At 33.4% G+C, this 15,759-nt stretch overlaps 1 protein-coding gene and 1 pseudogene across 1 annotated transcript; both read right to left on the bottom strand.

Annotated features, from left to right (window-relative positions):
- Window positions 1-117: 117 nt before the first annotated feature.
- Window positions 118-2,646, bottom strand: LOC123915442 (cytochrome P450 704C1-like). Its single transcript, XM_045966557.1, has 5 exons — window positions 2,335-2,646; window positions 2,046-2,261; window positions 1,260-1,871; window positions 891-1,094; window positions 118-377 (listed from the first exon to the last, which is right to left on the bottom strand). The coding sequence occupies exons 1-5, from the start codon at window positions 2,644-2,646 to the stop codon at window positions 192-194; spliced, it is 1,530 nt and encodes a 509-aa protein (XP_045822513.1). The 3' UTR covers window positions 118-191.
- A 723-nt stretch (window positions 2,647-3,369) lies between these two features.
- LOC123913600 lies at window positions 3,370-9,791 on the bottom strand (annotated as a pseudogene).
- Window positions 9,792-15,759: the final 5,968 nt, after the last annotated feature.

Genomic DNA, 15,759 nt, shown 5'->3' with positions numbered 1-15,759 from the left:
TTGTTCTATGTCGAAAAGAACAAAATAAGTATTTTAAATTTTGCATTTAATATTTTTTAGGACTCTTTTAACCGCTAAGTATCGGGATAGGGTGATAATATAAAATCATACTAGCCATTGTCTTGGTGGAAAATCATTTAGTACTACTAAATCATTTTTTACAGTGGCAAATGTGTTCCATAGAAAGGCCATTATTTATTTCTCTGAAAAGCATAGACATGTAGGCCACCATCAATTTGTAGAGTGAGCATGATTCTGTATTTCACCAATTTATTTTGGTCTGCTAGTTTGAAGCCGTGGCTACCTAACAGAATTGCAGAATATATCTTCATCTGTCTGTATGCAAAGTCTTTGCCAAGGCAAATTCTTGGACCCCCCTGTGTGAGGAGATAGATCATATTAATTGATTGTAAAGTTCAATAGAAATCTAGAAAACCAAGAGTTTTGTTAATGTTGACTTATTTAAAAACACTGGTAAGACTGTCTGGAAGAATTTATGGAAACGACTTATGTTGTGTCCATAAGTTGTTTTAGCTTATTTTCATAAGCTCTTTGGAATAACTTATTAAAATAACTTTTAACTTTACATGAAAATAATTTAACTTCATTTCTATTTAGTCTCATGTTTGATAAGGTAAACTATGAACATGTGTTTATAAGTGGAGGTAGTCCTCACCTTACAAGCTGCTTTTGTAGGGTTAAGACAAGTTAGACACAAATTATAATATGGTATTAAAATCTAGTTAAGATCTGTTGGCTCATCTGTTACGAGGTCACCTTTTACGCGCTAGATGTTTAGTCCTGGGTTATGCTATAAGCGCATTTTATCCAAACAGGATTTAAATGTTGTAGAATGGAATTCCTTTAAACAGTTATAGAATGTTCCATACCTGGAAGGCAGTGAACTTAAAAGAGCTTTCTTTCTTAAAATTTCCATTTTCATCAAGCCATCTCTCTGGCCTGAATTGCTCAGCATCTTCACCCCACAAGAATTTCATCCTTCCCATCACATATGGTTGGAATGAAACAAGATCACCTTTCCTCACACTATATCCATCTGGTAGCGTGTCATCCGAAAAACAATACCTACTTTCCTATATACAACACCATAACATAAAATTGGTTAAAGGATCAAGCACTCGTCACCAACACTTATCCATGTCTTTCTATCTTTATCTGTCTCTTCTAAAGTGAACAACTAATGAAAAACGAGTAACATAAATTGCAAGAGACTTATAATTTGGGACGGAGAGTAATACCACTGGAACTGCTGGATGGAGCCTGATAGTTTCGGTCAAAGCTGCATGCAGATACTGCATCTTTTTCATGCTTTCTTCAGTTACTTTAGCTGCAAGTTCATCAATGGTTAAACCATTTTCTAATTTTGTTACGTCCCTAATCTCTTGCGCAATCTTTTCCTGCACATGAGGATGCTTGCAGAGTTGGTAAATAAACCAAGAAAGAGTGATTGCTGTTGTATCTTTCCCTGCAATGATAAAACTCAAAATAATGTCTTTAAGGTACTTTGAATCTGTCTCATTCAATTCTAGAAACCTTGACAAAATGTCTCCTTTCAGCCCAAGAGAGTTATCTTGTGGCTTTTGAGATTGCTCAATCTTGCTTGTGATTACTTTGTATACGTAGTCGTCGATCACTCTTAGGCTTTTTTTTAGTACTGCTTCCGATCCAATGTTCAAGAACCGCTGAACCTTCCAGAGAAAGTTAACATACCGAAACATGATAGCTTCACTTGCTTCATCAAAAGCAGTGGAAAATTGTGTACCTTCTCTATAGGTTCCACACATTGTGTCCAATTCTACACCAAGAATAACCTTGAATACAGAATCTAGAGTTGATTTCATGAACAGGTCCTGCCAATAAGAAAGATTAAGATTAAACAACTTAAAGGACAGTAGGATTTATTTTTCCTTTTGGTCCGTTTGGTGCGCATAGTGGCAGGATAGGATATAAAACATGATAAGATAAGATATAAGCAGGATAATAGCTATCATATCGATTATGTATTTCACCGGATAACATGTTACCTGCAGTTCAATAGTATTGTTTGAGATTGCAGCTTCAGACACTATCCCTGCAAGTTTTACTGCGTTGGATTTGAACACTGAGCTGCTGAATTCTCTCAATAACTTAGTTGAGAATTGATAGCTTGCTGATTTTCTCTGATGTCGCCACTGCTCTCCGTCCACTGTGAATATACCATCTCCCAGTAGATCTTCCAAGACACTGTGGTGATACCAACCCTGCAATAGATTAAGATGTTTTGAGGCTAAATGTAGGGTTATACCTTATAGCTATTGATAATTTGAATAGTACCTTGCCATAGTTTGAGAAGTTTGTGACTAGCATATGCTCAATATTAGCAGGGTTTGCAGTGTACACTTCACTTCTAGTGAAGCTAAGCAACCTGTAAGTTTTTCTCTTATTTGTAAGGTCAGTCATGTACTCTAGCAACCTGTGAAAGTGGAACAGTTGATGCAAGACTGTGCCAGCAATAGGGTGATATTTTCTTTTCTTGTCAACTAATCTATTGCCATGAATTTTGATAACCAAATAAGCAGCTAAAACAATAGCTATTAATATTGGAAAAAGAGGTTTCACTGCAAAGAGAAAATCTATGAATTTCATTGCTCTTATTTTATTTTTATTAGAGATATATAGACTATAGTTAGTTAGTTAGTTAGATAGTTAGTTAGTAGTAACTAACTCTATCTCAAATAGTTTTCTTTCTAACTAACCAGTATGTGAACTTCAATGCACGAAGAAGGCTGAAATATATATAGCATGAGTGGCTTATATATGAAAAAGGTCCTACAAATATGAGTTTTGATTTTAGTCCTTGCAAATATATAACGTTTTGTTTTAGGTCATTGATGTTTTGTTTTAGTCCTTGCAAAATATGTTCATGTTAAAATCAGTCATTGTAATATTTATTTATTTTAGTCCTTATTTTAAAGAACTAAAATCAAATATTTTACATATTACAAAGAGCAATTTCAATATGAATCAATTTTATAAAGGCTAAAATAAAACAAGGACCAAAAACAAAATGTTATATATTTGCAAGGATTAAAATTAAAAAAAATAAAATTACAAGGACTAAAATCAAAACTCTATATTTACAGAGTCCATTTTGATATTTAAGCCTTAATCGAGCTTTGATGTAGATGGCTGCATGAACTAACTATTAAGAAGTGAACCATACGTAATGCAATTTCCACATTTATGAATTCATTCATCTGCCAATTGGTCCAATTCTTTGATATGATTCATATCATATTAAACATCATTTCTTTTTTTCCTTTTTTTATAATAATAACACCATTGCTTTGTTATTTAATGTAATGCTGAATAGATTTATTTGATTTGTGAATTTGTTGACAGTGAGTTTGTTGAAGCTCTCACGTATTGTTCTTGCCAAAATTATAGTGGCACAATGGCACGCCATGATTTCGTTAAACTTAAACTCGTTGTTAATCTAAACATGCACGTTTTCTTTTTGTGAAAAACAATCCAAACATGCACGTAGTCAATATCTCGATCAAAAACATTTTCTCTCTAAAGGAAATAGTACACCTAAAACAAATTATGTTAATGGATTGAGGACACATTGAGCTCATCTGAACTTGAATCCTCCAAAACAAATGAACTTCAGTCGCAACTAAGCTTCATGCTGTTGAAGCTTATCATTTTGAACAAATTGAACATTCCTGTCAGCTTCACCATATTGAACTAGTCATCTCCATTGAAGCCTCATGCAGTTATGCTCCCCATGTTGAACAAAAAATAGGTTTCACCATCTTTTCCCACCCCAGTTGCCACGACCTCTACCACCACCGTTCGAAAACCTATCACTTGTGAATATCTACTATTCCTTCCACCACCACTTCTTCCACCGCGGCCACCACCGTCACCAAATCTTCCGCCTCTTGATTGATCTCTTTGTTGCAGACGTGGCAAAGCTTTTAGCACCTCTAAACTTACTTCTGAGGAATTTTCTTTACCTGTAGGACAAATATGCTTGAGTTAAAAATATGACCAAAATAACCATACTCTTTACTAGTGATGATGATTCAAGAAAAATTCTCTACCTGCAAGATATGCATCTAAATCTTCAGCTGGTACATCAAAAACAACACCACTTCCATCTGCAGTGATAGTAAGACCTTTCACAGCCTCAACCTTCTCTTCAGGCAAAAATCTCCTCAAGATTTTGTATGCAAAACTGACGACAGCCAATAAAAGAACAAGTCAAACAAGTTGAAAGGGTTTGTACAATTTACACTTGTACAGAATACATAATGGTGTGAAATATACACACACATACAAACGATCATAAACTCGTGAAAAGTAACCCTAATTTATGTCATAATTTGTAAGCGAAGTTGTTTGTAAGCGAGATGTAAATGCATTAATTTGAAACTAAAGTTATCTGTAAAGTCCTTACGTTGGAGTAAAGATAGGTCTCCCATTCTCGAGAAGTAATGTAACGTAGTTCTCCATAGAAGTGAGAAGAGATCTTTTCTTGATCTCAGTATAACCTTACACATTACATGATAAACCTCTAAGATGAAGGATTTGGCATTTAAAAAAATGGCAAGGAAAAAACAAATGGAGAAAATGAGGAAGAGAATTGACTCACAACAGCCTTGGCTAGAGCCTTTGCAAGTAAATCAACTTCTGATAAACCGGAGTTCTTTAAAAGCTCCTCAGCAGCAGACTTGAATGCAGGAATCACACTGCATTTATGACATTTTTAAGATCAAAACACAGCAATAAACACAATACGCAAATAAAAACCATACCTATCAGACACTTGGTTAATCATTTCTGCAGCTTCTCGACCAACAGCTTTGGCAATATCATTAGCCTGAGGGGCAGATACGTGTTCAAATTTAACACCTGACTCTTTCTCTATTTTAGATATATTTGACCTCCTTGGATCATAAAGCATAACAGCAACTCCAGTGTTACCTGAAAAAATAAAAAACAAACCGTCGCATAACCCAAAAATTGATAACCACAATACCAGATACCAATAGCAAAATCCCAAGGATACCTGCTCTTCCTGTGCGTCCGGAACGATGGATATAGGCTTCAACATCCTTTGGAGGCTCGCACTAAATCAAGTACAAACATCAGTATGGCTTGTTGTGAGTTGTGACGATGAATATAGTAATGATGCATAGTATCATATGAATATTCATCAAAAGTACCTGAATAATTAACTGAACGTCATTAATATCAAGACCCCGCGCTGCCACGTTTGTGGCAACTAATGTCATGAATTTCCCAACCTGAAGCCAGACAAAGTAACCTGCAAGTGACAGGACACAATTAAGAGAAAAGGAAACACAGGCGTGGAACTCACTCTAATCGAAATAAATTGAAAAGAAAAACAAAGGAAACACATCAATTCATTCAAATTCATTCATAGCTCACCTCACGTTGTGCTTGCTGTATGTCGCCATGGAGAGCTCTTGCTCCAGGTAACAACTCTGCAAGCTGAGATGCTTTGTCTCGGTGAATATAATTGTTCGACCTTCACTGAACCAGAATAGTGTACCAAAATAACGAAGATTACATTCAACAGACGCTAATAGATATCTTGTGTGAATATAATTGAAAATTGAATCATTAAAAACACCTGCTGTAACATCGAATAATATCCGGAAGGCTTAAATATGTAATGAGTCCCTGCAATTTCACAAATATTTGGTATTAGTCCATGTACTTTATTTTTATGGTTTTTGGTCCTTGCAATTTGAGAGCAGTTTGTTTTTAGTCCTTCTGTTACACAACCGTTAAAAAAAATGGAATAAGTTAACGGAGTGCCACGTGGCCCAATCAATATAAGCCACGTGTACAATAAAAATATTCACTTTTAGAATTTTTTATTTTACCATTATTACTTATTTATTATATTATTATTATTATTATTATTATTATTATTAAAATTAAAAAATAGAAGGCTAAGAAAAAAAAACGCAGAATGATGAAGCTGAACGCCGAAGCAAGAACGGAATATGAAATGGCGTTTGCAAAAGGGGTAAATGGCCAGGGTTTACAAAAATCATTCATAATAGTTTGGTCTTCACATAATCGCGTTTCACAATTGGGATTTCATCACAAATCGCGTTTCACAAATCATTTTTCACACAATCGCTTTCAAGCTGTTTGGCAAGTGGCAACTGATTTCGCAGTTAAGAACACTGCTTTAGCGTTTGGTCGAGTTTGGAAGGCTGCTTACGTTAGGAGTTAGGACACAGCTTCGTTGTGGTGGTGTTCGTGGTTGTGGTGGTGGTGTTCGTGGTGGTAGTAGTGGTTGTGTGGTTGATGAAGAATATGAGGTTGGATGGTGATGTGGAAGAAGATGAAGTTTGTTGTTGTTGATGAACAAGAACACAAATTAGCTATTTTGCATCTCCAATGGCTGCTCACGGAGAAGAAACCATAACCTAAACCTTTTTAATGCAATTTTTTTATTTAATTTAATTATTATTTATTTTTGAATTTCAATAATAATATATAAAAGTGAATATTTTTACTGTGCCACGTGGCTTATATTGATTGGGCCACGTGGCACTCCGTTAACTTATTCCATTTTTTTTAAACGGTTGTGTAACAGAAGGACTAAAAACAAACTGCTCTCAAATTGCAGGGACCAAAAGCCAACAAAAAAAAGTACAGGGACTAATACCAAATATTTGTAAAACTGCAGGGACTCATTAGATATTTAAGCCTATCTGGAATAAGTTGGGACCTAGCAGAACCCGAACAGGGAAGAATAATATGCCGTACGCACAGGAATGAATTTGATGTAAGCTTCAATGAAACTATTAGATTCAATGAAACTCTACTTAAATAATAGTAGTATTTAACATCGATGAGTAAAATTCCAGGCTGAAAATTTAAAATAAAAATCAGTTTGTACTTATTTCCTTTAACTTCTTTTTGTGTTTGCTTGTATATGATGTACTTATTTATTTCAAATTTTCCTTTAACAATTAATAGAAGATGAACCAAATTGTACTGGTTAATGTGATAAATTATTTTCAACATTATAAAGCAGTTAAATATTATTTTAGCCATTGTGTCAAAAAATATATTATTTTTGCCATTGACACAGCAAATTGAAAATTAGTTTGGTTGAGTGATGAAAACCAAATAATAAATGAAATTTATGTGACAATCTCCTTCATAAAATACTTTTTTCTCTTTTTTCAATATTGTCAAGAATGCTCCAGTTTTGGCCATCGTTGCTCTCAGATTCAGAACACTATCTTATTCAGTTGTTACATTGGAGACCATGAAACAAAACCACTTTGTATATATATAAGTTTTTGAAGAATATAAAGGTCTTAATAATTGAACAGCAAATACATTACATCAAAACTAAGTTGGAAAGTCTTCAAATAGTTCTTTTTTTGGTGAGCACACGGAGTCCCACTTCACCCAACACACTTTATTTGAATCCAATCCGTAGACTATCACCGATCGGAAGACCCAAAAAGTGAAAGTCAATGGCAAAGGCGATAACATAATTCCTCAATTGACTCTGGAGGCTTACCATTAACGAGAGGAAATTCACCAGTCCTTCCATTGCCTTTACAGGTCAAAGACAATACACTTCCCGCCCCGGTAGTTATTTCGGTGCTCTGCATCATTACATCAATCAATCACAAAAATATTAGTACCATGTAGGGTCGTGGTTCGAATCCCGGTTATCCGCTTATTCACCTTAAAAGTGAAATTTTTAGTCATTAAACTCTTTGACAAAAAGAATATTTTCTTACGCTGGGTCAAATCTTTTTTGAAATTTTAACAAAATAATTAAGATGTGGTGTCTAAGATTATAGTCTCAATTGTTGTACTTTTTATACATACTTAGTTCTTCACACGTAAGAGATTACCCATCTTTTCTCAGAAAACCAATAATTCATCACCATAACAATAATAAAACAAAACACAGCAGTAGAAAAGAAAGAACATAATAAAATCCTTAATTACTTTCTCCCTTTCTTCTTCTATTGTTCCTTTTCCTCTCTTTCCTCTGTTTATACTTACTTTCTCAGTATACTAATTTATGGTGGTTTAGTGGTATGTGAAGGGAGAAAAGGAAGAGGAGTAAGAGTGTGATAAATGTGGCATGGACCATGGACTACAACGGTCTTATTAAATGTAAATTTCTATTTTTAGATACCTTAACATGTGCCCTTGGTGCACATGTTAACATGACCCATACTTTTATCATAGACCGTTGATAAATCCTCATTAATCCTTTCACCAACCTAATAAACTCCTCATAAATCCTCACTACTTCCATTCCACCAACCTCATAACCAACCTAATAACTCTCGGTCTCTCATATAATAAGACCGTTGTAGTCCATGGTCCATGCCACATTTATCACACTCTTACTCCTCTTCCTTTTCTCCCTTCACATACCACTAAACCACCATAAATTAGTATACTGAGAAAGTAAGTATAAACAGAGGAAAGAGAGGAAAGGGTCATGTTAACATGTGCACCAAGGGCACATGTTAAGGTATCTAAAAATAGAAATTTACATTTAATAACATAAAAGAATTTAATGTTTAAAAAATATAATGCACAAGTTACAAGAGAATATTACTACATTTGTATTCTTAACATGTGCCTTTGGTGCACATGTTAACATTTTCCTAAAAGTATTTTTCTTTTTTGGTTTACGATGATCATTTGAGTATCAAACCCAGCATCTATCTATATGTGCTATTCAAACTTTTCACCACTAGGTCATATTTAGTGGCTTAGATATTTTATATTCTTTGGTTAGACAGAATTACCGGTAGAATTTAATTTATACACGGTCAATGTAAAGTTATTTTACACATGTGTCCAATATATACTAACACATCATATATTGTATTAAAAAAATACATGATGTGTCGTGTTCATTAAATGATGTGACAACACATCATTTGATGCATGTGTAAAAAATCTTTATACTAACAGTACACGATAATTAAATTCTTAATAATAAAAGGATAAAATTAGAGACTAAATTGTTAGTAAATTATTAAAATATAAGAATTTAATTAATATTAATACTGTAATAAAGTTATAAAGTTTTGTTGAGATAGAAAAAATAGTGCACATCAAAATGATAAGAGAAAGTCAATGTGAAAGAACACAAAAAGATAATTCCAAAATTGGTATTGGCAAAAATGGAAAAAAAGAAAAAAAAGATTATTCTTGTTGCGGACAAAATCATCTAAGATGAAATTCCACCACACCACACTAGTGATTTGAAAGACGTGATTAGCTAATTTATCTGCACAACTGTTGTATTCTTGAAAAATATGAGTAACTCTAAAGCAAAATCCTTGAATGAAATTGAGACAATTAGACCGAAAGTTCTGTAACCTCCACAAAATCAAAGAAAGACTACTAAAAGCTTGAATATGGATTAGTGGAGGCCAAAAGTTTGTCCAACCTTTACTAGCAGCAAATTCTACGGCACACATAGCACCTTTAACTTCAGCTTGAAAGACATAAATACCTAATGTCTCGAAAAAAAAATCACCAATAAAATTTCCACATTGATCTCTAAAAATTCTCCCACAAGTTGAAATCTCGGGACAACCTTTAGAAGTTCCAACAACGTTACATTTTATCCATGATAAAGGAGGACAAGACCAATTCACTTGAATTATCTTAGGAGTTGAAGGAGGGTCACATTTAACATCAAAAACCTTGAGAATTTGAAACTCGCGAATTGATGAATACATGTTCGTTCCTTTTTGAATGATTTTTTGATAAAGCTACCTTACCTCTTGATGATGTTAATCACTTGTTGTATGGGTAGAACTTTGTCTTCAAATCTAATAAGATTTCTACACTTCCAAATAATTGAAAAAATGGTAGTGTAAAAGAAAGGATAAGATCTATGATTGTTTGCTCTAATTTTGATTACATATATTGAGAAGCTCGTTAATAGAGTTCAAATTTGGTTGCATAATCTACAAAACACTAGTAAACCAATTTCATAAAGTACCTACAAAATCACACTAAAAAAAAATGATTCTACAATTCTACCATCATCAGTACTAGACCTCGTCGATACTGGATTCTTTCTTTTCAATGTTCAAGCAATTGTTCATATATAAGTTAATCTACATTATCACACACAAATTCCACAATTCTTCTTTCAACTAATTAGGGTAAATGATCATTTACCCCCCTGCAAAATAAGGAAATTTTCGTTTACCCCCCTGCACAGATTTTTTTTCTGTTTACCCCCTTGCAAAAAATAGATTCTCTCATTTCGCCCCCTGGGTGTACAACAGGACAAGTGACTGTGCAAATTTGCTGACGTGGCTTGTACACATGGAAAAAATCATTTATATTTATTTTTAAATTCCACGTCAGATAATATTTTTTTCAAAAAAAAAAATTAAAAAAAATTTTTCTTACAAAATTTAAAAAACGAATTTTGTTTTTTTTTTTTTTCAAAATTTTTAAAAAAATTTCCCAGAAATAACTTTTTTTTTCGTACAAAATTATTGAGTATTTTTTTCCTAAAATAAAATAAAAAACGAATTTTCTTATTTTACTCCAAAAATAAAGATTTATTTTCAAATCTTTTTGAAGTAAAAAAAAACAGAATCTTCGCCGTAATCGTTTGCTTCCACCGTCATGATTGTATTTGTCGTCGTCTTCTTCAATCGCCGAAATCATCTTCTACATCATTATATTGTCTTCTGCTTCTTTATAATTTTCTAGTTTTAGGGCAAATGGTTTTGATAGAAGAGGAAAACACCAATAAAACTTGTTTTTCTATTTTATATTTTTTTTGAAAATCTTTTTCTATTTTTTTTAATTCAAAGAGAATAACAAAAAATAAAGTTTTGTTTTTAAAAAATAAAGATTATGTTTTTTTTAATTTAAAAAGTTTGAAAATAAATCTTTAAAATTTTTATTTCGGAAATAAACTTTATTTCGGAGTAAATCTTTATTTTGGGAGAAAAATAAGAAAATTCATTTTTTTTTTATTTTGGGAGGAAATATTTTTTTGTTGGAAAGTTTTTTAAAATCATTTGTATGAAAAAAATTAATTTTTTTTGTAGGAATTTTTAAAAAAAAATTTGGGGAAAAAAAACAGATTTTTTTTTTATTTTGTAGGAAAAAAATTATTATTTTTTTTAAAAAAAATATTATCAGACGTGGAATTTAAAAAATAAATATAAATGATTTTTTCCACATGTACAAGCCACGTCAACAGGTTTGCATAGTCACTTGTCCTGCTGTACACCCAGGGGGCGAAATGAGGGAATCTATTTTTTGCAAGGGGGTAAACAGAAAAAAAATCTGTGCAGGGGGGTAAATGAAAATTTGCTTATTTTGCAGGGGGGTAAATAATCATTTACCCTTTATTTTACGACACCGTTAATGATTCACATACAGGTTGCAATGATCCATTGATTTACTTACCATATCCATCAACAAGAACTAAAGAAGCTAATTTCTGCTTTTGTTAGTTTATCTTCTTTTCCCTTTTTCCAAATTAAATTAAGACAATATACACAAATGGCATGTGCACAATTATCACAATAAATGGTGAACATACATGGAATTTGTCATCCACATAGAGGCATTATAGCGTGAAATCATGAGAGATTTTAGTTATATCACATTCTAATTCTTAACACAGATCAAATCTTCCGTAAAAAACATGTCCGCGGCCTGAACCAGAATGTGTGTCCAGATCTGATGTGCAACGTTGCAATTCATCACAAGCTGGCCGGCCAGTTTGACGAACGTGTTAGTATATGTGTATGTTTGGTTTCAATTCTGGAGCATCCAGAATTGATTCTGGACGTGTAGAATTGATTCTGACTTGTTTGGTTTCTCAAAAGTAGAATTGATTCTGCCTCCAGAATTGATTCTACTTGAAGCTAGAAATCGTAGCTTCTGATTCTAGAATTGATTTTTACACTTAAATTTTTTGTTCAACTCACTTTTTCATGAATATATCCAAACATAAACCACTTCAGCTTAAAATCAATTTTGGCCAGAATCAATTTTACAGAATCAATTCTGCCAAAATCAATTTTCTCCACCGCAGAACCAAACACACGCTATATCTATCAACATAACTAAACTATTAGATGTAAACTGTATCGGGCCTTGCTAAGCTCATAGGCGTGCGTGCACAATGCTTAAAAGCCCAATGTTACTTGCAGCTAAAACATGTTGTAATCTCTCATGTATCTTGCCTATATAAGTAAGGTACATTGTCTTATGTGAATCAATAGAGAACACCTTTACCTAGGGGTGTACATGGGTTGGGCAAATCCGGTTGACCCGGTCAAACCCACCCAATCCAACCCAAAAAAGTGGGTTGGGTCGGACAAGTGGGTGGATATAGATTTAAAAATGAAAAACCCATTAAAAAAGTCGGGTTTCGGGTAAAACCGGACCCAACCCAAAAAACTCACTAACCCACTAGTGCTATGTTTTTTGAATTTTTTTATGAAAATACTAAAGATTTTTTCATTTGATTATTAAATATTTTTATATTGAAAATGAGTTATACTATTTTTTACGAAAATAAAAAAGATTGAATAATTTTTATGAACAAATATGATAATTTTTCGCATTATTTTTTTAAAATTTAAAAAAATTGAATAATTTTCATAAACAAATATAGTGATTCATGGTTTAGTCATTTGATATTAAAAAAAGCAAAAAAATCATTTGGATAACACGCTATCCAACCCGTAAATTAGTAGATTTACACCAAAAAATGGGTGATTATTTTTTATAGTGAAAAAAAGTTACCCTATTTTTCAAGAAAATAAATTGATTGAGTTATTTTTTATTAAAAAATATGATAATTCAACATTTAGATATTTAATATAAAAAATAGAAAAATAATATGGATAACCCACAACCCAACCCAATCCAACCCATAAATTGGTGGATTTACCCAACCCGACCCAATGTTATAACGAGTGGTTATTTTACTAAACCCAACCCGGAGTACCATATGTGGTTTGGGTTTTGGTTTTGGCCAAACCCAACCCAATCCGGCCCACGTACACCCCTACCTTTACCCAACAATTGGTATAAGTGAGTCCTCAAGGGTCCTGATCACTACAAACGCAGTTTGTTACAACCGTTTCTTCCCAATCTTCATCTTCTTCCTTGATTCATCATCTTTATTCTTTCTCTAATGGCTGAATCATCCAACTATATGAAACCCTCAATTCCCAAATTTGATGGCCATTACGATCACTGGGCTATGCTTATGGAAAATTTGCTTCGATCGAAAGAATATTGGACGCAAATTGAAGATGGCATCGCCGTTGCTCCTGCAAATGCAACACCAGAGCAAACAAAACTTGCAGATGAAAGTAAACTCAAAGATTTGAAGGCCAAAAACTTTTTGTTTCAATCAATTAAACGTTCGATCTTGGAGACAATTCTTGAACGCAACACAGCTCTACAAAAAGTTGGGTCAAACGAGCCATAAGTATTAGTTCAAACTTATTGTTTGATGATCCACTTTATGTTTCCTATTGTTAGATAATAATATTATTAGGGCTTTAAGTATTGGGCTTTATATGTTAGTAGTTTAAATCAAATCAAACTACTCAAACTAAATATTTTATTTATAATACTACCCCTCAAGCTAAAGCGTACTAAGCTTTGAGCTTGTTACAAATCAACCCGAAAATAAACTAAATTAACTAATAGCTTCAAATTCAACTTCTTCAGATTTCAGACTTCGAATTGTGAGTATTCCCTCACCGGATTCAATGTGAGTATTCCCTCACCGGATTCAATGTGAGTATTCCCTCACCGGATTCAAATTTCAAATTGTGCGTATTCCCTCACCGGATTCAATGTGAGTATTCCCTCACCGGATTCAATGTGAGTATTCCCTCACCGGATTCAATGTGAGTATTCCCTCACCGGATTCAAATTTCAAATTGTGAGTATTCGCCCACCAGACAGACAGATTGCGAGCTTTCGCTCACCAGACATATTGTGAGTATTACCTTAACTCACCAGACAGAACCAAACAAAATCAACCATAACAAAACAAAATCAATTCAGTCAGAACCAAATCAAATCAAACGGAACTGAACCACAAAAATAAAAGATCCATAATCAGTCCAGAAAAACAGAACCAAGACATGGACAAAAGACCAAAATAAAATCAACTCAACCACCACACAGTATTATACCAGTATCACCCTTGTTTCTACTATCATGTAACTTGCAAAAAACAAAAGTTGCAAGTCCAACAACAAAAAACACAATCAAAGCAATAAATCTACTACACCAACTAAATCAAAAAGCAACGAAACTATGAGACATAAGCACTTTGTGGCCACCAAAAAGAACAATATCGACAAACTCACATTTGTTTGCAGAACACACGCTAAAATCAACCGCAACGGAAAATCACATCAAGAGAGACCCAAAAACGCAGCAGCACAAATTCAACAGAACAAATATATTCATTCTCATCAGATTTTCGGCAACAAATATATTCCCAATCTTTTGGGAATTCGAAAGCGGAAGCGACAAATAGTTCAAGGCGGATCGAACCTTGCTCTAGATACCATGTTAAATATGCTTGGATCTCAACCCCAAAAGCTAGCTCAAAGGGTGAGGTTGCCCTCACATATTTATACACTTAACCGCCCGGGAACCTAAGCAATGTGGGACTTCAAACAACACAACAACACATTCAACACCCACCCTCACGCCTAGCGTGGTCCTGGGTCAAATGCCCACATTGCAGTCCTTAACCCGGCTCTGATACCATTGCTTAGGTTCCCGGGATGTTAAGTGTATAAATATGTGAGGACAACCTCACCCTTTGAGCTAGCTTTTGGGGTTGAGATCCAAGCATATTTAATACCTATAACTTAAATTTTTATATGCAATATAATTTTCATATTTACTTTATTTATTATAATTATTTAGTGGCCCATCCTAATATTATTTTCTGGCCCCGCCACCGCTGTCGAACCATGCATGACATACCACATTACATACATTACTCTATAGGCTTATCAAAAAAAAAAAAACATACATTACTCTATAGGGCTAATAATAGAAAGAAAATTTTCAAAAGTAAAGCCGCCGTTATTATGGTAGCACACCAAAGAAAGCTAACAAATGATAATGAATAACCAAAATTTTAACATGGAAATTAGCTTGCTTAAGGTAAAATTCCAAATGTTCAAAGAACAAACAACCATTAGCAATTTTTTGTCAAAAAACTATTAGCCACATTAAGTGGAAAGGTTTGGTTTTTAATGCTGGGCTCTATTTTTACTTGAACATTAAAAAAGGATATGGCATTTTACGCGAACAACGTCGACGCATGCAATCAAATAAAAGAATGTAGATCATGAATAAAACATTAAAACAGGCAATAAATGGAATTTTGATGCAATAAAGGTTATATTAAATAATTCTAACTAGTAGAAAATAAGCAGGGAGATCTAAAAACATATGACCCCTGTTAGCAAAAGAATGTAACATTTGAGTTAAATGAGTATGCACAAATTGAAATCAAATCCAGATCAACAACATATATAACCTTTACTAATATCATTGCATTTTTGCAATTTAAGAAAAAACAGATAATTTCATTTGAAACAGGCCTCTCTTAAACCCATAACTAGCTAGAAACTCCTTCCAAACGGGGTCTTATTTATTTTTGTTTGGTCAAGT

The sequence above is a fragment of the Trifolium pratense genome, linkage group LG3 (assembly GCF_020283565.1).
Source record: "Trifolium pratense cultivar HEN17-A07 linkage group LG3, ARS_RC_1.1, whole genome shotgun sequence".
NCBI lineage: Eukaryota > Viridiplantae > Streptophyta > Magnoliopsida > Fabales > Fabaceae > Trifolium > Trifolium pratense.
This window is presented reverse-complemented; position numbering and strand designations above follow the sequence as displayed.

What these genes read in the sequence shown, in the direction of transcription:
- LOC123915442 (XM_045966557.1), bottom strand. Translation starts at nt 2,646, where the DNA reads ATGAAATTCATAGATTTTCTCTTTGCAGTGAAACCTCTTTTTCCAATA. An exon ending in ACTTCTCAAACTATGGCAAG is followed by an intron (nt 2,262 to 2,334) that starts GTACTATTCAAA and finishes AATCTATTGCAG; the next exon opens with GGTTGGTATCACCACAGTGT. An exon ending in TCCATCCAGCAGTTCCAGTG is followed by an intron (nt 1,095 to 1,259) that starts GTATTACTCTCC and finishes TGTTGTATATAG; the next exon opens with GAAAGTAGGTATTGTTTTTC.